We start from the raw sequence: 25,990 nt of genomic DNA on the forward strand, positions 1-25,990 counted from the left end.
GTGGAACCAGCTGACAAGTCAGGACCAGGTAGGCAGCAGAGTGGAACCAGCTGACAAGTCAGGACCAGGTAGGCAGCACAGTGGAACCAGCTGACAAGTCAGGACCAGGCAGGCAGCAGAGTGGAACCAGCTGACAAGTCAGGACCAGGTAGGCAGCACAGTGGAACCAGCTGACAAGGCAGGACCAGGTAGGCAGCACAGTGGAACCAGCTGACAATTCAGGACCAGGCAGGCTGCACAGTGGAACCAGCTGACAAGTCAGGACCAGGTAGGCAGCACAGTGGAACCAGCTGGCAGTCAGGACCAGGCAGGCAGCAGAGTGCCTTTCCACTGGCCTCCCATGAAGCCTTTCTTAGCCAGGGTGCTCTGGCATCACAGCCCACAACACCCCTGTGAGCTGGGAGAGCAGCCCATAGTCTAACATATCACTTTATACGCTGTGACAAATCATCTAATACTGCCACGGCTGTGTACAAGCCAAGTATACCCATTTCCAGCTAGTTCCACTGTTTGAAAAGTTGTTTAAATCTCTTTTGGGCTCTGTTTGTGCTGGCACCGCTGAAACAGGTACAGTATGTGCTGCCTGTGAGGCTTGCGGATAACAAAGCTGTGGGATGATGGAAAACTCAAACTCCCATGGTACTGTGCTTTGGCAGGCTTGCCTCCAGTCTGAAGCTAAGCAGGTTTGTAGGCTGGATGGATGGGGGCTGACTGACTTGGGGGGCCTGCTGAAGGAAGGCAGCCTGCGAAAGTTGTTGGACCAAGCGCAACAATGTGGATGGCTTATGCCTCAGAAAAAAAATGTATATGACTGCTAAAACGCTGCACGCTTTTTTTAATGAACTATCCTTGGCTGTCTGAGCCGAGCCCGATGGTCTGCTAGAGGTGTCCAACTACAGGACAGACGGAAAGAGAGAGGCAGCAGAGAGGAGAGAGGAAAGAGCAAGAGAGAGAGGGAAAGAAAGCAGAAAAGAGAGGGAGAAATAGGGAGGAATGTAGAAAGAGAGTGAGTGAGTAGAGAGAAGGGGGCTGGGATGTGTGATATGGCCCTAACGCAGGGCAGACTGTGGCACAACTCGTATTTTAACAGCTGCAAGGGATTTCCATTGTAAAATCAGCTGACTTGATGAAAGGAGCACTTGTTGCCTGGAGTTGGAGAGGGCCCCTCTGTAAGCCATTATGTTATTGGACTGGTAGATTAAAAGCAGCTATGTCGTCGAAAGTATTTATCTTTCGCATCCAGAGCAGCGCTCATCAAGCACAGGAATTCTAGCCAGACAGGAGATTGTCTGCAGCCTTCCCCTCTCCTCGTCTCTCCTCTCTTCTCTCCTGCTCAGCTCTCCCCTCTTCCCTTTCTGGGCCCACGGTCTGGCAGCACTCTCCTGCTCAGCTCTCCCCTCTTCCCTTTCTGGGCCCACGGTCTGGCAGCACTCTCCTGCTCAGCTCTCCCTCTTCCCTTTCTGGGCCCACGGTCTGGCAGCACTCTCCTGCTCAGCTCTCCCCTCTTCCCTTTCTGGGCCCACGGTCTGGCAGCACTCTCCTGCTCAGCTCTCCCCATGTGCTTGCTGCACTATTCGCTCTGTGAACTCACAGGCAGATGTGTCAGCTTTCTCCATATCTGCAGACGTTTTCAACCTGAAATGACCACCGAGCAGACAGTGTAGTTACCTCTGTAATGATGTATCCCAGTCTGCTGTGGAGGAGGGTGGGACACACAGACTTACTGTACGCACCTCCTCTGTAGGGTTGCCAGGTGTAGAATTTCCCCCGGAAAGGAACGTTGTCGAAATCGGCGCACTGAATCTCCCGGAAATCCTGAGAGCCTGCAGGACACTCCTGAGACAGACACACAGAGGGGCAGAGATCAGCTCTGTGTCAGTCAAATCTCAGGCCTCTCAACATCAGACATCCTCTTTATCCCCTCCCCTGTCTCTTTTGCTCCCAGCAGTCATTTAAAGTAAGCCTCTACACTCCACCACACACACACACACACACACACACACAGAGGGAATTAGTTCTGGGCTGGGCAGGCTGCTGTTAATTAGGTCAGTCTGAAAGCTGTAGAGTTGGGCCGGGCCAGGATGAGTATGGTGATGGTACTGTAGGCCTCTCAGAGGGAGCTACTTCTCCACTCTGCTCTGCTCCCCACTCACGTCAATATTGCACGATCTGAAGCGCTTCCTCTCTCCCAGACAATACTTTCCACCAATCGTTGGCCTGGAACCAGAAAAGCAGAGGCAAAACACATCTGAGTGCAATTGAACAATAACTCCCCAATCACACTGGGCTCTATTCTCCTCCCGCCTGGCTAGCCTCGCTCTACCACCCTGCTTCAATCTCTGACAGTCTGTATTTTTATTACTCAGCTATCCAAGTCAATTAGACTAACTCCTCAGTAAAAACACCAGGAAAAAGTCAGTTTGCCACGGTCTATGTTGATATCCTTTAATACGGCTGTCATTGTTGCACGTGGGTGATTATAGTGGGATGTTAAAATGATTGGTGGTAGACTGGCATCTAGCATCCTCCACAAACAAGTTAGGAAGAGCCAGCCAGACACAACCCAATGGCTTTACAGTTCTACAGTGGCTGTGAATTCACTGCCTACCGTCCGTCCTATGGCCAGAGTTGAGATCCACATCCCCATCCATCTGCAGCACCACTCACCTGGGGCTGTCACAGTGGCGGATGGAGGAGGACACTCCTCCCCCACAGGTACGGCTGCACTCCTCCCAGGGGGTCCAGAGACCCCACCCGCCGTCCACGCCCTCTGGCCGGGTCCCGTAGGCCACACACACCCTCTTATAGCACCACTGTAACACACAGAAGACTAATGAAATAAAAACCAAACACCCCCCTCATTTCTGCTGATCATGGAACATTCCAGTGCTTACCCCTTTCTCTATGGTATTGGTTTGACAGATGGTTCCTTCTGCAGCGGGTATGCTGCTGGTGATGCAGCGGTTGCTCTTGCTCATGCACCACAGCTCACTGCAGACTTCCTGCAGACACAGGGAGAGCTGTCAGAGTGTGTCCATTTCAGACCATATAGAGACAACAGGCCCTGATGAGCCCAGCCAAGAGGGCCTACTGACCCGGAGCAGACGGCACCAGCGGTTGGTTCAACTACTTCTGGGCTCTGTGGTGCTAATGTATTTAAGGCTTTTACAACAGCAATAAAATACAGTGCCATAAGTTATTGTACTGACTGCATAGTATCAATGATAATGACACTATAAAGTACTATTTTGTGCCAGATGTCTGTTCACTCAGCTGTCGGGCCAATAAAATAGACCATCTAATAAAAATATGTCATACAATAAAGATAGCACAAGAGTTCTTCATAAACTCTTCAACATGGGGCCAAAAACCAATGGGACTGGTTAAAAAGAACATGTCAACTCTAGCTAGGAGACAAATAAATAGCAGTGTGGCTAGTGGCTACTCTGTCTGCCTTCATGCTGCACTGATCACAGTGGGCAGAGAGCCAGAGATATGCCGGAGAGGAGGAGAGCTGGCCTACAAACGGTGGAGAGGAGAGACGCATGTCTGCTCTGGAGTAGGGGAAGGCGGGAGAGGACATACGGTGCACGTGGTACTGATGGATCAGAAGATTTGGGTCAGTATCATTTCTACATGGTCACACACATAGTACTGAATGGATCTGTCAGCTAAAAAGGACCATACAGCCTTATCAGGCGAGTTAGAAGAGGAAGGTGAGTAGGTACCCCGTATTTACACTGCCGAGACTTCACTCCGTACTGGAAGCGGCATTGCTCGTCTGCATCGTAGGCCTGGCCGGGGGCCGTGGTGGGGTACACAAACTCCTGCTTCGGTGGGACGTTGTTGAGGCATGAACCCATACCTGAGCTGTAGGGAAACAAACAGGAGACTAGAATTAAAACGGGCCCAACAAACATGGACCTCACCCACAATGTACTTTGCTAGTTAATCTATCCCACGGTCCACACATAACAAACCCTGCAACTCCCTTTAATATCCTGTGTATTGGAGGTGAGTGTCAGACTCACTCCAGGAAGTTGGTGATGTAGTCTCGGCTGCAGGCGGACCAGACGAAGGGGTTGGTCTTCATGGTGATGTGTGCAGCCATCAGCTTGGCTGTCTCCTGACTGCGGGAGCCACAGGCGTTGCCCACTCCGTCATGGTTCATCCCAAACCTGCAGGGAGACAGATGGTACTGCGTTGATATATCTCCTGGATGACTGAGCATGAGTGCAAAAGTTATTGGGGGTATTGGTGATGTATCGAGTAAAAGGAAATGTTTTGCTCAAACATCCTCTCCCTGTTAACATCATATTAACACCATGAGTGTGGAACTGGACCTGTGCAGATTTTAACAGACAGCAAAGTGTCTCTGTGCTCTGCTCTCTCTGTCTGACAGACTTCCATATGCACTGTAAAAGACAAGGCCCACCGTCTAGACAGCCCCAGGGTACAAGCACCCCATCCAGTTCAAAGGTACCTGGACTAGCCATTAGGGAGGAGCACCAATGGGTTTGCCACCTGTGAAAATACCTCAGAGGCCTCTGTCCACACGTAGGTAAATGGCACACTCAATTACTTAGTGGACTTTCAAAAATGATACCAAGTCATGGCTTTTGAAAGTAAAATATCAGAGCAAATCTAACAGAATCCTCTTTCATGGCAGGGTCTGAGGAGGTTTGGAAATGACAAGCATGTCCAGTGGAGCATGTCCGATGTTACTCAGGCATACGCCTAGATAAATATGTATGCATGACTAAGTGAGGCAGATCGGCTGGTACGCCAGGCCAGCAAGTAAAACAAAGTGTCTTGGAGGGAAGGCACAAAAGCCATGCCCACTGCCAGGCCCGGAGGTAGGCCCAGAATGATATACGGTACCAGCCACACTCGTAAATTGTTATAAATATGACAAAGAAAATATAAAGCTATTAACAAGTTGTGTATTTGCTCAAACATCCTCTCCCTGTTAAAATCATATTAACACCATGAGTGCGGAACTGGGCCTGTGCAGATTTTAGCAGACAGCAAAGTCTGCAAAAATCGCTGAAGTTGGAGACTTATCCCCTTCACCAACTTCAAACATCTGCTATCTGAGCAGCTAACTGATCGCTGCAGCTGTAACTAGTCTATCGGTAAATAGCCCACCCAATTTTACCTACCTCATTCCCATACTGTTTTTATTTATTTACTTTTCTGCTCTTTTGCACACCAATATCTCTACCTGTGCATGACCATCTGATCATTTATCACTCCAGTGTTAATCTGTTAAATTGTAATTATTCGCCTACCTCCTCATGCCTTTTGCACACAATGTATATAGACTCTTTTTTTTCCTACTGTGTTATTGACTTGTTAATTGTTTACTCCATGTTTAACTCGGTGTTGTCTGTTCACACTGCTATGCTTTATCTTGGCCAGGTCGCAGTTGCAGATGAGAACTTGTTCTCAACTAGCCTACCTGGTTAAATAAAGGTGAAATAAAAAATATAAAAAATTGATGGAAATAACTGATAGTTACGTAAGTTCTCCCTCTGGTACAGCTCTAATCTAACAGCAATCTCACACTGAGGCTGGGCCAGTTTAGCCCAGGTCAGCGCAGGGGTGGGGGGAATGGGCGAGTTGGGTGAGAGGCTGGGCCAGTTTAGCCCAGGTCATCACAGGGGTGGGGGAATGGGCGAGTTGGGTGAGAGGCAGGGCCAGTTTAGCCCAGGTCAGCACAGGGGTGGGGGGGAATGGGCGAGTTGGGTGAGAGGCAGGGCCAGTTTAGCCCAGGTCAGCACAGGGGTGGGGGGATGGGCGAGTTGGGTGAGAGGTTGGGGCAGAAGCCAGGATAGAGGCAGGGTTTCCTATGAGGGGTCACAGGTAACACCAATGAAAGAGTGGTTTATTGAAACAGCCAAGGTCCATAAAGCAGAAGCTGAGCCTAAAGACCAAAGGGTTTGTCAAAGGTGATGAAGACTATAACTGTTACTGGGGCCCTGAATGTCAGGGACAAGTCAGGGCCCCAGTGATGAGGGACATTAGGGTGATATAGGTGATGTGGGTGAGCGTCTTACGTGTGTCCTATCTCGTGGGCGATGGTGAAAGCTGTGGCCAGCCCGATGTCCTCGTTGATACTGCAGCTCCTCTCTGGCTCACACATCCCCCCCACTGGAGCTAGACCTGGGAAAGAGTGACACACAATACGGTCTCTAACATACATGTCAATTCCAATTCATGCATTCTGAAGCACATACAGGGGTGATACAAGTAAAAAATACATACATTTACATGCTTAACTAAAACCTACAATTCTGCATCTACATGTCATTTGAAGACTGTGCTAGTCAGTCATGCTGGTCAGTCATGCTGGTCAGTCATGCTGCAGCAGAGATATGGTAGGTAGGTACTTAATAGTGAGGGAGTGCAAAGTCCAAATGAGGGCAGTTTCCTGAGTCACATCCCCTCCCCTGGCATCGCTAGATTATATACAGTCTGACACTGAAGCCCAGTGCTTCCCAACAAGCAGCCTGTGTGTGCAGTGTGTGCCCAGGGTTAGCCCTGGGCTGTGCGGGCAGGTTTAACCAAAGGTCCTACCTAGGGTTCCACATGGCTTGTTCTTGTAGATGCAGATGTCGTACCTGGGAACAGGAAGGAAAATAAACCGTTTACTAAAATGAATACTCTGGCAGTCGGTGCGTCCACACCCTGACACGCACTCACACTAAAACATACAGTGGGGAGAACAAGTATTTGATAACCTGCAAAATCGGCAGTGTTTCCTACTTACAAAGCATTTAGAGGTCTGTAATTTGTATCATAGGTACACTTCAACTGTGAGAGATGAAAATCCAGAAAATCACATTGTATGATTTTTAAGTAATTAATTTGCATTTCCTTGCATGTCATAAGTATTTGATACATCAGAAAAGCAGAACTTAATATTTGGTACAGAAACCTTTGTTTGCAATTACAGAGATCATATGTTTCCTGTAGTTCTTGACAAGGTTTGCACACACTGCAGCAGGGATTTTGGCCCACTCCTCCATACAGACCTTCTCCAGATCCTTCAGGTTTCCGGGCTGTCGCTGGGCAATACGGACTATCAGTTCCCTCCAAAGATTTTCTATTGGGTTCAGGTCTGGAGACTGGCTAGGCCACTCCAGGACCTTGAGATGCTTCTTACGGAGCCACTCCTTAGTTGCCCTGGCTGTGTGTTTTGGGTCGTTGTTATGCTGGAAGACCCAGCCACAACCAATCTTCAATGCTCTTACTGAGGGAAGGAGGTTGTTGGCCAAGATCTCATGATACATGGCCCCATCCATCCTCCCCTCAATACGGTGCAGTCGTCCTGTCCCCTTTGCAGAAAAGCATCCCCAAAGAATGATGTTTCCACCTCCATGCTTCATGGTTGGGATGGTATTCTTGGGGTTGTACTCATCCTTCTTCTTCCTCCAAACACAGCGAGTGGAGTTTAGACCAAAAAGCTCTATTTTTGTCTCATCAGACCACATGACCTACTCCCATTCCTCCTCTGGATCATCCAGATGGTCATTGGCAAACTTCAGACGGGCCTGGACATGCGCTGGCTTGAGCAGGGAGACCTTGCGTGCGCTGCAGGATTTTAATCCATGGCGGCGTAGTGTTACTCATGGTTTTCTTTGAGACTGTGGTCCCAGCTCTCTTCAGGTCATTGACCAGGTCCTGCTGTGTAGTTCTGGGCTGATCCCTCACCTTCCTCATGATCATTGATGCCCCACGAGGTGAGATCTTGCATGGAGCCCCAGACCGAGGGTGATTGACTGTCATCTTGAACTTCTTCCATTTTCTAATAATTGCACCAACAGTTGTTGCCTTCTCACCAAGCTGCTTGCCTATTGTCCTGTAGCCCATCCCAGCCTTGTGCAGGTCTACAATTTTATTCCTGATGTCCTTACACAGCTCTCTGGTCTTGGCCATTGTGGAGAGGTTGGAGTCTGTGTGATTGAGTGTGTGGACAGGTGTCTTTCATACAGGTAACAAGTTCAAACAGGTGCAGTTAATACAGGTAATGAGTGGAGAACAGGAGGGCTTCTTAAAGAAAACCTAACAGGTCTGTGAGAGCTGGAATTCTTTCTGGTTGGTAGGTGATCAAATACTTATGTCATGCAATAAAATGCAAATGAATTACTTTAAAATCATACAATGTGATTTTCTGGATTTTTGTTTTAGATTCCATCTCTCATAGTTGAAGTGCACCTATGATAAAAAATACAGACCTCTACATGCTTTGTAAGTAGGAAAACCTGCAAAATCGTCAGTGTATCAAATACTTGTTCTCCCCACTGTACATTCAGCAAAATGCACTCAAACATGTCATCACACACACGAAGACTCTCACACATACACACTCTCCTTTCTGGCTGTTGCTTTCTTCCTCCCCCCACTCTCTCTCTCTGGCACTAAGCCCTATGGACACATAAGACCTGATAAGTAACTGATACGGTCTGAACAATGGCAGGAAATAAAAGGACGGTCACTAAAAGGATGGTTACTTAATTTTCCATCCCTCTTTGATAAAAGTCTTCATATAAAGAACCTGTTCTCACAGACCAAACATCCCAAGATACTCCAAGCTACTAGGAACAGGGGCCCATGCATGGGCAGAGGAGTGTTTTTCAGTGAGTAGTGCTCTGTTGTATCTCTCTGCATGCAGTATTGTGTTTCCACTGCTGTTTCCCCCCTAAATAGAGTGCCTCACTAAACTCCACTTTGCTTCCTTGGCCCAGCGCTTGACTGTCAGATTCAAGGCAGCTGTGCTCTGATTCTCTCTCTCTCTCTCTCTCTCTCTCTCTTGTTCTTTCTCCCTCTCTACAACGCTCCATCTCCAGATGCTCAGTTGAGCATAACAGCCTAGGTCTCGTCACTCCAGACCAGACACTAACGCACACTTGGCGAAAATGACAGGCCATGAGGCAAGGAAGGTTTCAGTGAACTTAGAGGCATCTCGAGGGCAGAACATTGAGTCAGTTCTTACTAAAACCGTAAATAAGGATTTGAGCACAATATATTTTGTTTGTCCAAAAGACACAGTGGTGGATCATTAAGGAATTAGGCTAGAGAGGTTTCATTATGTGCATCGTTAACCTACACATACAACACCCGTTCCGCCAATCACATTCTGTTAAAGGGACCCAAAGCACACACATCCCTGGGTCGCGACTCTTTTCAATTCACTGCAGCTCGTGACTGGAACGAGCTGCAACAAACTCTCAAACTGGACAATCTACTCATTCAAAGACTCATGGACACTTACTGATAGTTGTGGCTGCTTTGCGTGATGTATTGTTGTCTCTACCTTCTTGCCCTTTGTGCTGTTGTCTGTGCCCAATAATGTTTGTACCCTGTTTTGTGCTGCTGCCATGTTGTGTTGCTACCATGTTGTTGTCATGCTGTGTTGCTGCCATGCAGTGTTGTCATGTGTTGCTGCCATGCTATGTTGTGGTCTTAGGTCTCTCTTTATACACGCAGTCAGTCAGGAAAGCTAAGGCCAGCTTTTTCAGGCAGAAGTTTGCATCCTGTAGCTCCAACTCCAAAAAGTTCTGGGACACTGTGAAGTCCATGGAGAACAAGAGCACCTCCTCCCAGCTGCCCACTGCACTGAGGCTAGGTAACACGGTCACCACTGATAAATCCATGATTATCGAAAACTTCAATAAGCATTTCTCAACGGCTGGCCATGCCTTCCGCCTGGCTACTCCAACCTCGGCCAACAGCTCTGCCCCCCCGGCAGCTCCTCGCCCAAGCCTCTCCAGGTTCTCCTTTACCCAAATCCAGATAGCAGATGTTCTGAAAGAGCTGCAAAACCTGGACCCGTACAAATCAGCTGGGCTTGACAATCTGGACCCCCTATTTCTGAAACTATCCGCCGCCATTGTCGCAACCCCTATTACCAGCCTGTTCAACCTCTCTTTCATATCGTCTGAGATCCCCAAGGATTGGAAAGCTGCCGCAGTCATCCCCCTCTTCAAAGGGGGAGACACCCTGGACCCAAACTGTTACAGACCTATATCCTTCCTGCCCTGCCTATCTAAGGTCTTCGAAAGCCAAGTCAACAAACAGGTCACTGACCATCTCGAATCCCACCGTACCTTCTCCGCTGTGCAATCTGGTTTCCGAGCCGGTCACGGGTGCACCTCAGCCACACACTCAAGGTACTAAACGATATCATAACCGCCATCGATAAAAGACAGTACTGTGCAGCCGTCTTCATTGACCTTGCCAAGGCTTTCGACTCTGTCAATCACCATATTCTTATCGGCAGACTCAGTAGCCTCGGTTTTTCGGATGACTGCCTTGCCTGGTTCACCAATTACTTTGCAGACAGAGTTCAGTGTGTCAAATCGGAGGTCATGCTGTCCGGTCCTCTGGCAGTCTCTATGGGGGTGCCACAGGGTTCAATTCTCGGGCCGACTCTTTTCTCTGTATATATCAATGATGTTGCTCTTGCTGCGGGCGATTCCCTGATCCACCTCTACGCAGACGACACCATTCTATATACTTTCGGCCCGTCATTGGACACTGTGCTATCTAACCTCCAAACAAGCTTCAATGCCATACAACACTCCTTCCGTGGCCTCCAACTGCTCTTAAACGCTAGTAAAACCAAATGCATGCTTTTCAACCGATCGCTGCCTGCACCCGCATGCCCGACTAGCATCACCACCCTGGATGGTTCCGACCTTGAATATGTGGACACCTATAAGTACCTAGGTGTCTGGCTAGACTGCAAACTCTCCTTCCAGACTCATATCAAACATCTCCCATCGAAAATCAAATTAAGAGTCGGCTTTCTATTCCGCAACAAAGCCTCCTTCACTCACGCCGCCAAGCTTACCCTAGTAAAACTGACTATCCTACCGATCCTCGACTTCGGCGATGTCATCTACAAAATGGCTTCCAACACTCTACTCAGCAAACTGGATGCAGTCTATCACAGTGCCATCCGTTTTGTCACTAAAGCACCTTATACCACCCACCACTGCGACTTGTATGCTCTAGTCGGCTGGCCCTCGTTACATATTCGTCGCCAGACCCACTGGCTCCAGGTCATCTACAAATCCATGCTAGGTAAAGCTCCGCCTTATCTCAGTTCACTGGTCACGATGGCAACACCCATCCGTAGCACGCGCTCCTGCAGGTGTATCTCACTGATCATCCCTAAAGCCAACACCTCATTTGGCCGCCTTTCGTTCCAGTACTCTGCTGCCTGTGACTGGAACGAATTGCAAAAATCGCTGAAGTTGGAGACTTTTATCTCCCTCACCAACTTCAAACATCAGCTATCTGAGCAGCTAACCGATCGCTGCAGCTGTACATAGTCTATTGGTAAATAGCCCACCCATTTTCACCTACCTCATCCCCATACTGTTTTTATTTATTTACTCTTCTGCTCTTTTGCACACCAATATCTCTACCTGTACATGACCATCTGATCATTTATCACTCCAGTGTTAATCTGCAAAATTGTAATTATTCGCCTACCTCCTCATGCCTTTTGCACACATTGTATATAGACTCCCCCCTTTGTTTTCTACTGTGTTATTGACTTGTTAATTGTTTATTCCATGTGTAACTCTGTGTTGTCTGCTCACACTGCTATGCTTTATCTTGGCCAGGTCGCAGTTGCAAATGAGAACTTGTTCTCAACTAGCCTACCTGGTTAAATAAAGGTGAAATAAAATGTATGTAGCGTTGTGTTGTCTCTTGTTGTGATGTGTGTTTTGTCCTATATTTTATTTTATTTATTTTTAATCCCAGCCCATGTCCCTGCAGGAGGCCTTTTGCCTTTTGGTTGGCCATCATTGCGTATAAGAATTTGTTCCTAACTGACTTGCCTCGTTAAATAAAGGTTAAATAAAAAATGTAAAAGTCAATTGACAATGCTAGAGGGTGCCTTTCAGTACATAGATCAGTATTCTGTCTTGAGATCTGTGCACTTCTCTCAAATTTTCACAACATTTTCCCATTTGCCTCAATTAATGCTTTACGCGAAAGTCAAGAGTTGTGAACACTGAATCACTAAGAATGTTCCGGTGCTGTGAGTGCTGACCTTGTGATGAGCACGGCAGTGTCGTGGTGAGCAATGCCGTTGTCTGGGATGGCGTTCCCATTGCCATTCCGGTTCTGGATGGATTTCTGCCACTTACAGAAGCTGTCCAGGGACTTCCCTGCATGGTGGTTAATCTCTAGAGTCGGCTGACAGAGACAGAGAGGGAATACTGAAATCAACATATTCAGGAACAGAGTAGAGTGAAATAATCAAATTACAGTATGATCACTTTTAGGTTTTCATAGATATGCCACTTTTACTATCTGCCACCACCTGACAATCATTTATAAGCCAGAGGGAGTAATGAGACAGACATTCCCCAGGTGGTCCAATAATTAATTTCCCCTACATAAACAGAATTGATCAGTACAACCATAGCTGTGCAATGAGCCTAGTATTGGGCAGCCCAGGCCTCTGCCACGAGGCTATTGAACTGGACTGATGAGGACAGGAGCTTCTACTGCTTTGCTGTCCCTCTGCCATTAGCAGCCCTGGCAGGGGGAGGGAATACTCTCCTGGCTACAGCTGAGAATGCTCGTAACACAGGAATGCACATGGTGATGACATAACTAGTAATTGTCATATCCCACAATCCATCTCTGGGCTCAGTGGGCTGGCTGGTCTGTTTTGTTTTCCAGGGGCAGTTTTCAGCTGGAAGTCTCTGCTCTGGGAGACAACTTTTGGTCTTACCCCAATCTCAACAGACCGAACGGCAAGAATAATACTAATACTGCTGCTAATTATCATGACACTTGTTTATTTGTCAGATGACATACTGTAAACCCGGGGCAAATGTCAGCTATCTGGTATGAATCATACAGGTTGTTAGCCCCTTAAACTCATGGAAATGGCCCATATGGATAGGGCCAAAATGAAATGTTTCTTACAGAAGAAATATTAAAACCATATGCATGACCATGGTAGCAATTGGGGAAATTATCAGACCAAAAGGTGAGGACACAACAGTTCACCTGACAAGACTGAGTCCAAACATTACACTGTTGATTTTATGTGCATTTGACATTTACTGTACTTTTCACAGCATTTGTCAATAATGAAATCTGAAAATACCCTGGATACATTCAGCAAACGTAATAAGAATTTAATATACATTTTGTACTATAGGTAAGAAAAAACAATTACAAGGGTTTGAGTGAGCGGTCTCACTGGTGTCTCCAAGTGGCCACACACCTCTCCAAACTGCACAGTTCCTAAGTCATTTCATTGCACTTTTATGGCTCAAGGAAAGAGCCTTCCACTCTGAGTAATAAAATACAATCTTACAGTGTTAGGCTTTCAAAAGGCACTTCAGACAAGCAGATTGTAATTTTGGTGCGCATAGACAGGAGTCATGTGTTCATTCAGGTGCGTGTTCCGCCTCAAACTTTCTTCACAATATGACAAAACAAACGTTTATACAACGGGTGGGTCTAATCCTGAATGCTGATTGGTTAAATGCGCATTCCAGCCAGTGTCTATTCCACAAGTTACCATCACTATGACATTAAAATGCCTATTTACACTGTCTCATCAGCCCAGCCAGGCACTTTATAAACTTGATCTCATCTATAAAAAGCATCTAGATATTATCTCACATTTCTTTTAGAGTAACATTTAGTTTTCAACAACAGAGATTTGTAAAAACCTTGCAGTCTGTCTCTCTGACATTTGCAACATTGTTTCAATATTTAAATTCGATCTCCTCTCCCGTAGTAATGAACGTGTAGGGGTCAGGGTTCGGGAAGAGACAGATAGGCAGGCAGCGTTTCTCAGCCAGTTGAAATCATGAATCAGCTGGCATCATTTTTATGGATATATACAAAGAAATGTCAATTGAAAAAAATGTACAATGAAACGAAGTGCAGCTAGTTTGCAGTCTTCCCAGCTTCAGTTTGAAAAGATGTTGTTAGATGTGTTGTTGGCTCCTCTGAACAACAGTATGACGAGAGAACACGTTTTCTTTGCCAGGCGAAATCGTGCCTCATTACCTCATTGTTATGGATGTGTAAGCTTAAACAAATGCAGCTACTGTGGCAATGGAACGGTTTGCCAGCCCTCGACCTTGTCTCGGAGCTAACAACACCCGTACCAGCAGTTCCAAAAGAATATTTACTAAATAAACTAAAGTAAAAATATATATAAAATACATCTCTGTGAAACGGAGAAACTGAGCTCTGATGTCATGTGTAGCATGTACAGCCATTGTCTTCCAATTAAGGCGCTAATCAATGACTAAATCTATCAATTTCAACCTGGGCATATACGGGATGACAGGGTCTGTCAACCTGAGCTTATACGGGATGACAGGTGCTGTCAACCGGAGCATATACGGGATGACAGGTGCTGTCAACCAGAGCATATACGGGATGACAGGTGCTGTCAACCGGAGCATATACGGGATGACAGGTGCTGTCAACCAGAGCATATACGGGATGACAGGTGCTGTCAACCAGAGCATATACGTGATGACAGGTGCTGTCAATGAGCATATACGTGATGACAGGTGCTGTCAACCAGAGCATATACGTGATGACAGGTGCTGTCAACCAGAGCATATACGTGATGACAGGTGCTGTCAACCAGAGCATATACGGGATGACAGGTGCTGTCAACCAGAGCATATACGGGATGACAGGTGCTGTCAACCAGAGCATATATGGGATGACAGGTGCTGTCAACCAGAGCATATACGGGATGACAGGTGCTGTCAACCAGAGCATATACGGGATGACAGGTGCTGTCAACCAGAGCATATACGGGATGACAGGTGCTGTCAACCAGAGCATATACGGGATGACAGGTGCTGTCAACCAGAGCATATACGGGATGACAGGTGCTGTCAACCAGAGCATATACGGGATGACAGGTGCTGTCAACCAGAGCATATACGGGATGACAGGTGCTGTCAACCAGAGCATATACGGGATGACAGGTGCTGTCAACCAGAGCATATACGGGATGACAGGTGCTGTCAACCAGAGCATATACGGGATGACAGGTGCTGTCAACCAGAGCATATACGGGATGACAGGTGCTGTCAACCAGAGCATATACGGGATGACAGGTGCTGTCAACCAGAGCATATACGGGATGACAGGTGCTGTCAACCAGAGCATATACGGGATGACAGGTGCTGTCAACCAGAGCATATACGGGATGACAGGTGCTGTCAACCAGAGCATATACGGGATGACAGGTGCTGTCAACCAGAGCATATACGGGATGACAGGTGCTGTCAACCAGAGCATATACGGGATGACAGGTGCTGTCAACCAGAGCATATACGGGATGACAGGTGTGTCAACCAGAGCATATACGGGATGACAGGTGCTGTCAACCAGAGCATATACGGGATGACAGGTGCTGTCAACCAGAGCATATACGGGATGACAGGTGCTGTCAACCAGAGCATATACGGGATGACAGGTGCTGTCAACCAGAGCATATACGGGATGACAGGTGCTGTCAACCAGAGCATATACGGGATGACAGGTGCTGTCAACCAGAGCATATACGGGATGACAGGTGCTGTCAACCTGAGCATATACGGGATGACAGGTGCTGTCAACCTGAGCATATACAGGATGACAGGGGGTGTCAACCAGAGCATATACGGGATGACAGGGGCTGTCAACCTGAGCATATACAGGATGACAGGTGCTATCAACCAGAGCATATACGGGATGACAGGGTGTGTCAACCTGAGCATATACGGGATGACAGGGGGCTGTCAACCTGAGCATATATGGGATGACAGGGGCTGTCAACCTGAGCATATACGGGATGACAGAGAAGGTGAGTTGGAAAGGTTATTAGACTGCCACAGTACCTTCACTGCAAACCCACTAGTAATACCCTTTCTAATGCCCTTTGAAGCTTAATGTCCACATTAGGCCAGAGAGTGTAACCCTGTCCTGGCACTCAGTCTGACCGCATGCCGTTAGCAGCACAGTGCCGTGGCCTGGCTGGCTGGCCTGCTGGACTGGACAGGGATCAAGAACATGACGTGACATTCATGTCAACCACCAGGCAGCAGGTGGACAGAACACTAGACCACAGTGACGCCCGCCTGCACGGCTGCCGGCTTCATATTTAGCTTTTTATTTGCACTTTTCTAGGGCACTAATGTACGTCATAGCAACAGCCGAGAGGTCACCAGCAACAACAAGTGCAGTCATGGCTGGGCCGCCTGGCAGGTCGCTCTCTCTCCACCACTGCAAATGGCTCCACTTACAAGACATTTTCTGCTGGGAGCAGTGGAGGAAGGACACTTAAGCCAATAATTTGACACAAACAAGGAGCTCATAGATGCTGGTCTTGACAACAGGCTGGACTGAACTAGGAGTGAGATGCAAAGAGGAGGCAGGGTGGATGGATGCAGACCCCAGTGAAAGGCAGAGGTTTCTCCGGGATGGGTCTAGAAGAGAATACCTGGTCCTCCATGAGCAGGATGAGACGGGTCACCACGATGTTCACTGCGTTCCCCAGGCTAGAATCCTGGAACAGTTTGGCAACCTGACCTCCAGGGAAACAAGAAAAGACCAGTCTTAAAAAGAGCTGACATCATTCATCACTACCACTTACAACCTAGAAACTTGTGTAATTTGGGTTACTTTACAGTACACTCTTGTAGTTTAATTTCTTCTGTTTGGGATTTTGTGACAGGATGGATGCAACCTGGTGTGGAACAGTAAAATAAGGCCAACCATTCATTAAATACATTCCATTCGTGAGTGTGTGCTTGGCCATCTAATGGACAGGGTGTGAAGTGATACCCTGTGAAGCAATACTACTACACGTCATGACCTCGACACACTACATCATCTGTAGAACCATTCAATACAGTAACAACAATCCTAGACTCAATCCTAAACACAGACAAAGTGGACAGGACAAGTATTTTCCAGGTTTTCCACCCTGCCAGTTGTAGTGATCTGGCTCGATGTGAAACTTACAATATTCATGACAGCCAGGATGTACTGCTCGATGTCCCGGCGGCCGTGGTACCCCACCATCATCTTATCGGCCACCACCAGTGTTTCTACGTAGCGCTCTCTGCTCACAGACCTCTTCAGGGGCAGCTGGCCTCGGCCAATGGGGTTGGGAGGTGTCTTCAGAGTCCTCTGCCACCAGGCCATACCTTTCCCTGGCTTCTCATCTGAAGAACAGTCACAAAGAGGGGTTAATGGCATTGAGAGAAGAGAGGGTACACCACCTGAGAAGAGTGGCATTAATGTGCATGTATTAAAACCAGGTTATTATGTCCTGTAAACTGAGACTGCTGTACAGCCGATATCATAAATGACTGTTTGCTGATCTAATTAATCGTAACCTGTGAAACATGAGAGTTTGAAGGGGCATGTTGTACCCAGGACCCAGACAGCTCTACCTACCAATGACCCCACAGGATTGGTCCATGTACTGGTGGCGAAGAGATGACCTCTTGTAGACCACATGGGGGCGACTCTCCCCCCTCGTGAGGTTTTCGGGCGGGGTCAGAGGCTCGATGATATACTCCTCACCCCCTGCCACGATCACCCCCTGCTGGAAAAGTCAGGGAAGCAGAGGTGAGCCAGGGGCCCTCTGAAGGCTGGTGGTGACAGGACAAAAACTGACATCGCTGGTGACTGGCAGGCCCATTACAGTAGCATACTGGAGGTCTCTGTCTGTCTACAGCCAGTCTCTAACATCTCACCTCCCCTCAGTGGAAACAGTACAGTACATAACTATCCCTGGCCTGGGATGATAATCATATCAGTCTCTCATCAACCTGGGCCTAAACAAGTACAGGCCCTCACCTCACCCAGACATGTCTGTAGGTCAGATACATAGGGAGAGTGATCCTATCTGAGTCTTTCCACAGAGAGGAGACAGGGAGACACTTCCCCTGATTAGATCTCTTGGCTGCAGCCTCTGAGGTCACAGTGAGTGTTTCCCCCCTGGCCCTCTCTAGTCGCTACAATAGCAGCGCACTTTCACAGTGCACCTAATCCTGTAATGTGTTTAGTGATGCTCTCGTGGACACACAGCGGATTCCCTGCTGAATTAAGTTATGCTAGTCTGACCACAAGTAATTACGCGTAGGGCTTATTAACACTCTGTGAGCAGATTTAATCCTTGGTTGCATTTAGCCCTGTTATTATGGGCCCAATTAGTTATTAGCTGTAAAGGGATCACAAGAATAGATGGATAAGGAGAATGCTTTCATGTGTCAAAAGGCAGATTGGAATTGTGTCATTTGACTGATTTTATTATTTCAAAAGGGTCTGCTGTGGGCGGAGGTGCTAGCTGGCTCCTGGATGGTCTGGACGTCCAGCTGTGAACATGCCTTAGTGACATTATGAGTTGTGACCAGCAGGGGAAGTCTGGTGATAACAATGGGCTTTGGTAATCCCTTGTTTACACAAGTGCATTACTGCTCCAGAATAGCATGTGGTCCAGACAGGTGCCCTGGTCTAGTCCAGGATCCAGGGTCAGAGCTATCCTAGTACACAGAATCATAATGTTACACTCAGAGGGAGAGGATTCCTCTGGAGCTCCATTAGCCCTGGGTCCCCTGAGGCCAAAGACAGCAGAACAAGACACCAGAGCAACAAGACAACAGGCCAATAGGACAACAGGCCAATAGGACAATAGGACAACAGGCCAATAGGACAACAGGCCAATAGGACAACAGGCCAATAGGACAACAGGCCAGTGGTGCTAGCAGTACTAGATGGGTCAGGTTCTTACCAGGCCATTACAGTTGCTGAGGGCCACCTTGCTAGAGTGGGGCTGATCCTGCAGATGGCCTACATAGAGACACTGAAGGGCGTAAGGGTGGCTCCAGGCCAGACGCCCCCTCCTCCAGTACTCTACACGGAACTGACGGGACAGCAGGCCCCCCTGCAGGGTCAGGTTGAGGAGAAAGTTGGTTGTGGGGGTAGAGAGCTGGTAGTACAGCTGGGACAGGTCCTGTTGCTGGTCCTCAGCACTACGGCGGCTCCGCCGGTGGTGGTTGGGGCTGTCTGCACCCCCATCCCCTGTGTGCAGGGTCTCGCCCTGCGGCCCCACGCGAACCGGGATGGCAATCTCATACTGGCCCAGGCTAGACAGGAACGTAGCTGGAGAGAGACAGAGAGAGGAGACAGAGCACAAACACTCACAGTCAATGACATTTCAAATAAACTTTGGTAGAATATATAGTATGTGCATTATCACGGCTTAAAGCTTATGAGGACAGGCCTCAGTCAGTAGTGACTAGTGGGATTCTTGAGGACTTCTCAGTCCACGCTATTCCTCCCAAGGCTGTCTCCATAGCAACCCTGAAATACTATACTTCCTATCTCTGGCTGCGGGCCCGGAGATTTATTGTCCAAACACGGTGCTCCAAACACTGCACTAACAGGGGAAAGGTCAACAGAAATTAGCCCAGTTTTCATCAAGGCCTTTTGCCTTGTTTTGTGGAAAAACAGCCCTCCCCACTGAGAGTAAACAGGCAGGGATTAGTGTCTGTACCGTGAGTCCGGACCCAGGCTCTCTGTTTATGTGGCCAGGCCAGCTTAAATAAACAGCAAGCACCATTAGAGGCCCCCTCCAAACCCCTCCAACCCCATTTCACATCCTTCAGCACATTCTGCAACAGTCAGTTATATGAGCTTTGAATTCCTCTACTACAACATTTCAGACAATTGCCCCACATAAAAAGTGGCATTTTCAATGGTATTTTCACAGGGTCAAAAGTATCTGGCCCAGGAAAGCCTCCTGGAGGACTGGAGGGGACTCGGAGGGCAGCGGTCAGATAAAGTAGACCAGTCAAATATTTGGAAGGACTTAATGAGGCATATTTTCAAAAGTGTACTGTACCCCTACTCTCCCCTCCTCCATGGTTCTACAGCTATACAGCTGCTCCTCGTGCCCTCCCTGCTCTGCGCAATAGCTCTCTCTCTCTGCAGCGCAGCAGTAATCTATCCAGCAACCTGATAAACCTGTCTAATTATTGAGTGAGGCAGCTAGTGGCTGGGCTCCACCACTGCTTCCATAAGGCTACCATTCTGCTGCCAGCCCCCTCCCAACGCACTGTGCCCACATGTACAGGGTACTTCAAAAGGGGAAATATGGCTGGTACAATGGAAAATAGGGGAGCGAAGTTGGCTAACTACAGTATAAGTGTACAGTAGGTCCTAGTCTGGTCTGAAGGGTCGCGTGGCGTCTGATCCTCTCCCAGGTCCCCTACAACTGATGGAAAGCTGCTCCCAGCTCTCTAGCACCACAGGGCGAACCACTTCTCTAATTCTTTTGATCTATTATCTAATCACTAGGAGGAGGAGGAAACTATTATTACTCACCAATAAACCTAACCGGTAACAGAGAGGCCCATAAAAGAATAGAGGTCTGCAGAGTGTTCACCTTTTGTAAAATAAACTGTCATAAAGCACTACATAGGGTTCAGTTTATTTTAGCTTTCAGAAGAAAATAACCTTAATTAGCCTCTTTAAAAAAAGAGAAGGAAATGAGAACAGTGGCCTTTTTACTGTAGCATTCCCAGAGAGGAGCTTCTCTCTCTCATCCATGCCTGGCTGAAAAAGTCCATCTCTGCCTCGGTTACCATAGGGCCCTGTCAGCAGTTCCTCTGCTCATAACTCTGCTCTCAGCTCTGCCTGCCTGTCTTGCTCTCTCCCTGTCTCCCTGTCTGTCTGTCTGTCTCCCTTCCTGTCTCTCACCCTGTCGGCCTGTCTGTCTGTCTCCCTTCCTGTCTCCCTCCATGTCTTTCTCCCTTCCTATCTCTCACCCTGTCTCGCTCCCTGTCGGCCTGTCTGTCTGTCTCCATTCCTGTCTCCCTCCATGTCTTTCTCCCTGTCTCCCTGTCGGCCTGTCTGTCTGTCTCCCTCCATGTCTCTCTCCCTGTCGGCCTGTCTGTCTGTCTCCCTCCATGTCTCCCTTCATGTCTCTCTCCCTGTCTTTCTCCCTGTCGGCCTGTCTGTCTGTCTCCATGTCACCCTGTCGGCCTGTCTGACTGCCTGTCTGTCTATCCCCCCTCTGTGTCTCCCTCTCTATCACCCTGTCTGTCTCTGCGTCTGTCTCCCAGTCTGTCTCCCACTATGTCTACCTTACTGTCTGTCTGTCTGTCTGTCTGCATGTCTGTCTGCATGTCTGTCTGCATGTCTGTCTGCATTTCTGTCTGCATGTCTGTCTGTCTGTCGGTCACGCCTCTGCCTGGGACAGTTGACTGGCTGAGTTATGAGGCCACGTTGCGGAGCCTCAGTCTCAGTCTGAGAGAAAGGTTATATATACACTCCTTGCAATGGTTTAATAACACTAAACTAAATGACTTAATGCCACTACCACGATGGCTTACCTCATTATTCGCTTATTTCAAAGAAATAGGGAAATAACATTTTTTCAGAAAAAGCCCAACTCTCCAACTACGCCATGTCTACATATTTGTCCTCTCCTTCTTTTAAATAAACACAAAGCCTAGCCAAATATACTCTGCAGCTTGTCATGAAATGCAGCAGCAAATATAGACAGATTCCGTGCCCCCCATTTTCAAATGTTCTGTTTTTGTTGAAGGTTTTAATCTAGAATGACTGAAAGGGGAGACCATTCTCAGTTAGATAACAACTAACGCTTGACCAGAAGGCAATATCCATTGTAGGAGACTAGCATGGAGGAATCTAACAGTGGTGCTGAAATGTAGAACACCAGACGTACTGTACTAAACAGCCTGTCCTGAATTCATTTCACAGCCGTAACAAATTAAGCATTGACCTACTTGTTGCATTTTCTAGTGAATACTTGTGACAAAAGATAACTCATAAAAATGAGTACCATCCATCATCAACGGAGCTGGTTTCAGTTTTGGGTTAGAAAGGTGTTCTTCTAGAGCGTGTTTAAACAGAGGAGATGAATGAATGGTCCTGTGGTGGTTTTCAAGGAAGCAGTGTAGCAAACTATTGGAAACAGATGACTTGCAGGGTGCAGAGGTTAAGCATAAGAAATGCACAATCAGTCCCTTGTTCTGTAATGGACACTCTGGGTTTTTATGTCCGTGCCTCAAGGGGATTGGTCTAGCTGAGGAGAGGTGAGGGGGGCGCGTGGCTCTCCGTCTCTGGAGTTGATTTGTGAGAGCAGGGTTCAAGTTCAGCAGGGCTACTGCCCTGGAGTGTTGCTCAGCTCAGAGGAGGCCCTCAACACTGTATGGAAGAGTTCAATGAACAGGTCCGTTACCTCTGTTCAACTGTCTAAGTGACTGGAAATGTCGAACCACTTTCACAGTCCAGAAGAGGGAATAATACCAATTCCCCAATGAATGTGACAGTAATAATAACATAATCATAGTGTGTATTCATGACAAACATTGACACAGTTAAACATTTCCATGTATGTCGAACAAAAGAGAAGAAAGTAGTCGGCTCACCGTGTGACTGGGTGAACTTTTCAGCAGTCTGACTTTCTGCGACCTCGGTGGCAACCATGACGATGATGACAACAATGCAGGCCAAGATCCTCCATACCGTTTCCATGGTTACTACAGCAAGCTTCAGTGCAGTCCCCAGGCCTCTGTCCCAACATGTCTTCTGCCCTCTGATGCCCCTCGCTCACCAGTGGGACGCAGCGAACTCACGGGCCATAGCAGCAGGATAGACCTCTAGAGACTGGACTGGAGCACTCTGGACACACAGCCTCTCTGCTTCTCTCTCTGGTAGGACCAAAGTCAAAGGAAGATGGAGAGACTGCCTCCGAGTATAGCGGAGTCTATAATGTACTGTGGCCTCCCTGTGGAAGAGAAACAGGTTAGTGTGAGGGGAGATTGGGGGAGGGAGAGAGAGAGCATGAGATCTCCCTGACCCAAATGGTCCCCATCTGACAACACAAACATATCTAGTCTGTAGTCAGTGACTCACGAACAGCCACCTCCCACTGCGTCTTCAGTTGATCAATCACTCCAGGAAAACACTGGCTGACAATCTAGGGACCAGGGTAAGCAAGTCTCGACCTGGGTGCCCTGTGTCTCTTTTAGTCTTCTGCTCACAGGAAAGAGAAAGGAAGGCATTGATCTTTTAAAACGCTGTGCTTAGGCTGAGAGGAGCTGGAAGTGGGTGTTATGTCAGTGGCTGTAGGGGAAAATTACCCAATTTGAGACAAGCAGTGGGTTACTTCCACACTCACTGTTGGCCTCATGTGACCTGGCCACTTCACAGGGAAGAGGCAGTCACACACAGCGAGAATAGGCCATTAGCCATAGATCAGGCTTTTTTGGGAGATTAAAAATAGCCTTTAAAAAAGCAACATTGGTTCTTATTACATCACAACACTAAATATGTCCCATCCCCCTTCACACTTTGAAGTGTACAGAGGAGTTAAAAGCCTTAATGAGGAGTCCTATTTACAGTAACATTGTGACATTAGTTCCTAAGCCTTTTTGGCAATGTCATTGAGAGGCCCAAACTTAATCTTTGATAACCTTCCCTCAAGCTACACTGCCTACCCTGCCTCAATCATTCTTTCAGTGTGTCTGGGTAGAGAACAGAGAAGAAGCCACATTGGCCCAGATGGCTGGCGACAAACCAACTGCAGGCAAATGTAACCGGAAGCAGATGGGAAACGATTTGGCGACGAAAGTGAGGAAACAAGTAGCCTCCTGACAAAACAAATATGAAAAAGGGAGTGCTAAGCTCAAGGGGCTGTAAGAGAGTCGGAGAGAGCTGGGATAGCCATTCTTAAATACTACGTGTGTGTGGAGAGAAGGAGAGAGAGAGAGAGAGAGAGAGAGAGAGAGGAGAGAGAGAGAGAGAGAGAGAGAGAGAGAGAGCTGGGATAGCCATTCTTAAATACTACGTGTGTGTGGAGAGAAGAGAGAGAGAGAGAGAGAGAGAGAGAGAGAGAGAGAGAGAGAGAGAGAGAGAGAGAGAGAGAGAGAGAGAGAGAGCTGGGATAGCCATTCTTAAATACTACATGTGTGAGAGAGAGAGAGAGCTGGGAGCCATTCTTAAATACTACGTGTGTGTGGAGAGAAGAGAGAGAGAGAGAGAGAGAGAGAGAGAGAGAGAGAGGGAGAGAGAGCTGGGATAGCCATTCTTAAATACTACGTGTGTGTGAGAGAGAGAGAGAGAGAGAGAGAGAGAGAGAGAGAGAGAGAGCTGGGATAGCCATTCTTAAATACTATGTGTGTGGAGAGAGAGAGAGAGAGGGAGAGAGAGAGAGAGAGAGAGAGAGAGGGAGAGAAGCAGAAATAAACAAGAATCTTTGCACCTTCTGAAAAAATGTAAGCTTTCTCTGTGCCTGGATTAAGGTTCACCTCTCTCTGACTGCTTTCTGAGTTCTGTAGATCACTGCACATATCCAGCTCCAGAGACAGCCTGGCCTGAAGCTTTGCCATGTTGTGTACACCATATATTCATATATTCATTAATCTAGCTAATGAACAATGATTCATTTGTTCAAGCACAAGTAAGACACAACTGACCTGGCCCATTTGAAAATGAGCAGCTGAAGCTTTTCACACTTATAGTCTGCTCATAATCAGACAATGCTGACTACCATACAATCTACAGAGGTAGCTGACATAGAGAGGTGAGTGGGACAGAAGGACGCTTAATGTGCCACTGGTTTCCCTGCAGTGCAGTGGTTCACAGTACAGTACCGTATGGAATGGGGTCCTAAAACAGTGAGGTGGCTTTGTGTTCCCACTTCCCTTAAATGTGGAGCAACTGTAAGCCCCTCTCGTCTCCATCTCCACAGCCCTCGCACTTTTTGCCCTTTCCGCCCCCTTCCTCAAGGCTTTTTTCAGTCATTTCCTGCTTGGCCAAACTCTCCTATATTTTCATTACTTCTTGTTGGAGTCTCATTTTATTGTGGGGTTATTAGACTTGGAGCAAGATATCAAATGTTTTCATTAAAACTCTTCCTCATCTTGTTTCCTTAAACAAAGCCCACATAATCAGCCCTCCTATCATTGCCTTTGTGTCTTTAAACAAAGCTGCTTAAAGGCTTTACTGACTGTCTTCAAGTTCTCTCTACACTCACTAAATCATTGTACACTCACTAAATCATTGCTCAATTAAGAAACATGACAAAAATCAGGTAATTTGTGAATTTGTACTATCTATTGAAAGGGATTTTGTCATTTGTATTTGTGGGTCTGTTTTGTAGCAGTTTTCCTTTGGGAAAAAACTCAGTGTGTTTGTCATTCGGCCAATACAACCATAATCGTGTAAGTACTGTTGGCATTTTATAATATACATGTAATATATTCCACTTAGCAGACGCTTTTATCATTTCCTTAGATGAGTACCTCTGATCATTTTGAATGGCTAATTGTGGCAATGGCGAGTTCAGAAATTGCAATGGGCTGTATACAGCTCAACTATAATGTGGTCAGAGTGCTTTTTAAAAGCAAGACAAGGAGGTATTTGTGGACAACAGTAGAAGAGACATTAGACAGGGAGTTGTAAATTGCAATTTCAGAGTGGGCCAAAGTCATAATGTAGTCTGGACCATAAGCTTTTCAACATATCTACTGGATTGGAGAAGGCAGTGAAACGTATGTTTTTGCAGACTATGTATAGTGACCCTGCCAGGAACTGTACAGACAGGCAGAATAGACCACACTAATCAAACCCATATGACTTGCTCAATGTAAAGGCTCTCTCTAGGAAATGCTGCTCAGTCCCCTGCTCAGCTCCTAACACCACCCTCTGTGTGCTCCTCTGAAGAAACCACTATGATTGTCTACTCTTTCTGTCACTCCTCTCTGATATTAGACTTACTCTTTCGATGTCTCATTTGTCATTCCTATTCGAGTAGGGGAGTGTGGCATCTTTACTGTACTGTAAACACATCAACACTAAGTGAAAGCTGGGAGCTCATGCAGCACATGGCCTAGATACTTGTTTCACCCTGACAGCAGTCACTCCCTCAGAAGTGGTGTAGAAA

The 25,990-nt window shown here is 47.4% G+C and overlaps 1 protein-coding gene across 2 annotated transcripts in view; it reads right to left on the reverse strand.

The window, feature by feature from the left end:
* The window catches only part of adamts10 (ADAM metallopeptidase with thrombospondin type 1 motif, 10), a 54,665-nt gene that overhangs the window by 26,739 nt on the left and 1,936 nt on the right, over window positions 1–25,990 (reverse strand). Inside the window, exons 2-15 of one of the 2 annotated variants that reach the window (XM_042322129.1) lie at window positions 22,473–22,831; window positions 18,806–19,176; window positions 17,467–17,617; window positions 17,029–17,231; window positions 16,505–16,588; window positions 12,074–12,219; window positions 6,580–6,623; window positions 6,060–6,165; window positions 4,032–4,178; window positions 3,729–3,870; window positions 2,895–3,002; window positions 2,668–2,813; window positions 2,154–2,217; window positions 1,725–1,836 (exon numbers count right to left, since the gene is read on the reverse strand). In XM_042322129.1, coding sequence (XP_042178063.1) covers window positions 1,725–1,836; window positions 2,154–2,217; window positions 2,668–2,813; window positions 2,895–3,002; window positions 3,729–3,870; window positions 4,032–4,178; window positions 6,060–6,165; window positions 6,580–6,623; window positions 12,074–12,219; window positions 16,505–16,588; window positions 17,029–17,231; window positions 17,467–17,617; window positions 18,806–19,176; window positions 22,473–22,578 — 1,930 coding nt within the window. In that variant the 5' untranslated portion in view covers window positions 22,579–22,831. The remainder of the gene's footprint in view (window positions 1–1,724; window positions 1,837–2,153; window positions 2,218–2,667; window positions 2,814–2,894; window positions 3,003–3,728; window positions 3,871–4,031; window positions 4,179–6,059; window positions 6,166–6,579; window positions 6,624–12,073; window positions 12,220–16,504; window positions 16,589–17,028; window positions 17,232–17,466; window positions 17,618–18,805; window positions 19,177–22,472; window positions 22,832–25,990) is intronic. The other variant, XM_042322130.1, reaches the window with a different exon arrangement.

This window comes from Oncorhynchus tshawytscha, linkage group LG05 (genome assembly GCF_018296145.1).
Source record: "Oncorhynchus tshawytscha isolate Ot180627B linkage group LG05, Otsh_v2.0, whole genome shotgun sequence".
NCBI classification, from domain to species: domain Eukaryota; kingdom Metazoa; phylum Chordata; class Actinopteri; order Salmoniformes; family Salmonidae; genus Oncorhynchus; species Oncorhynchus tshawytscha.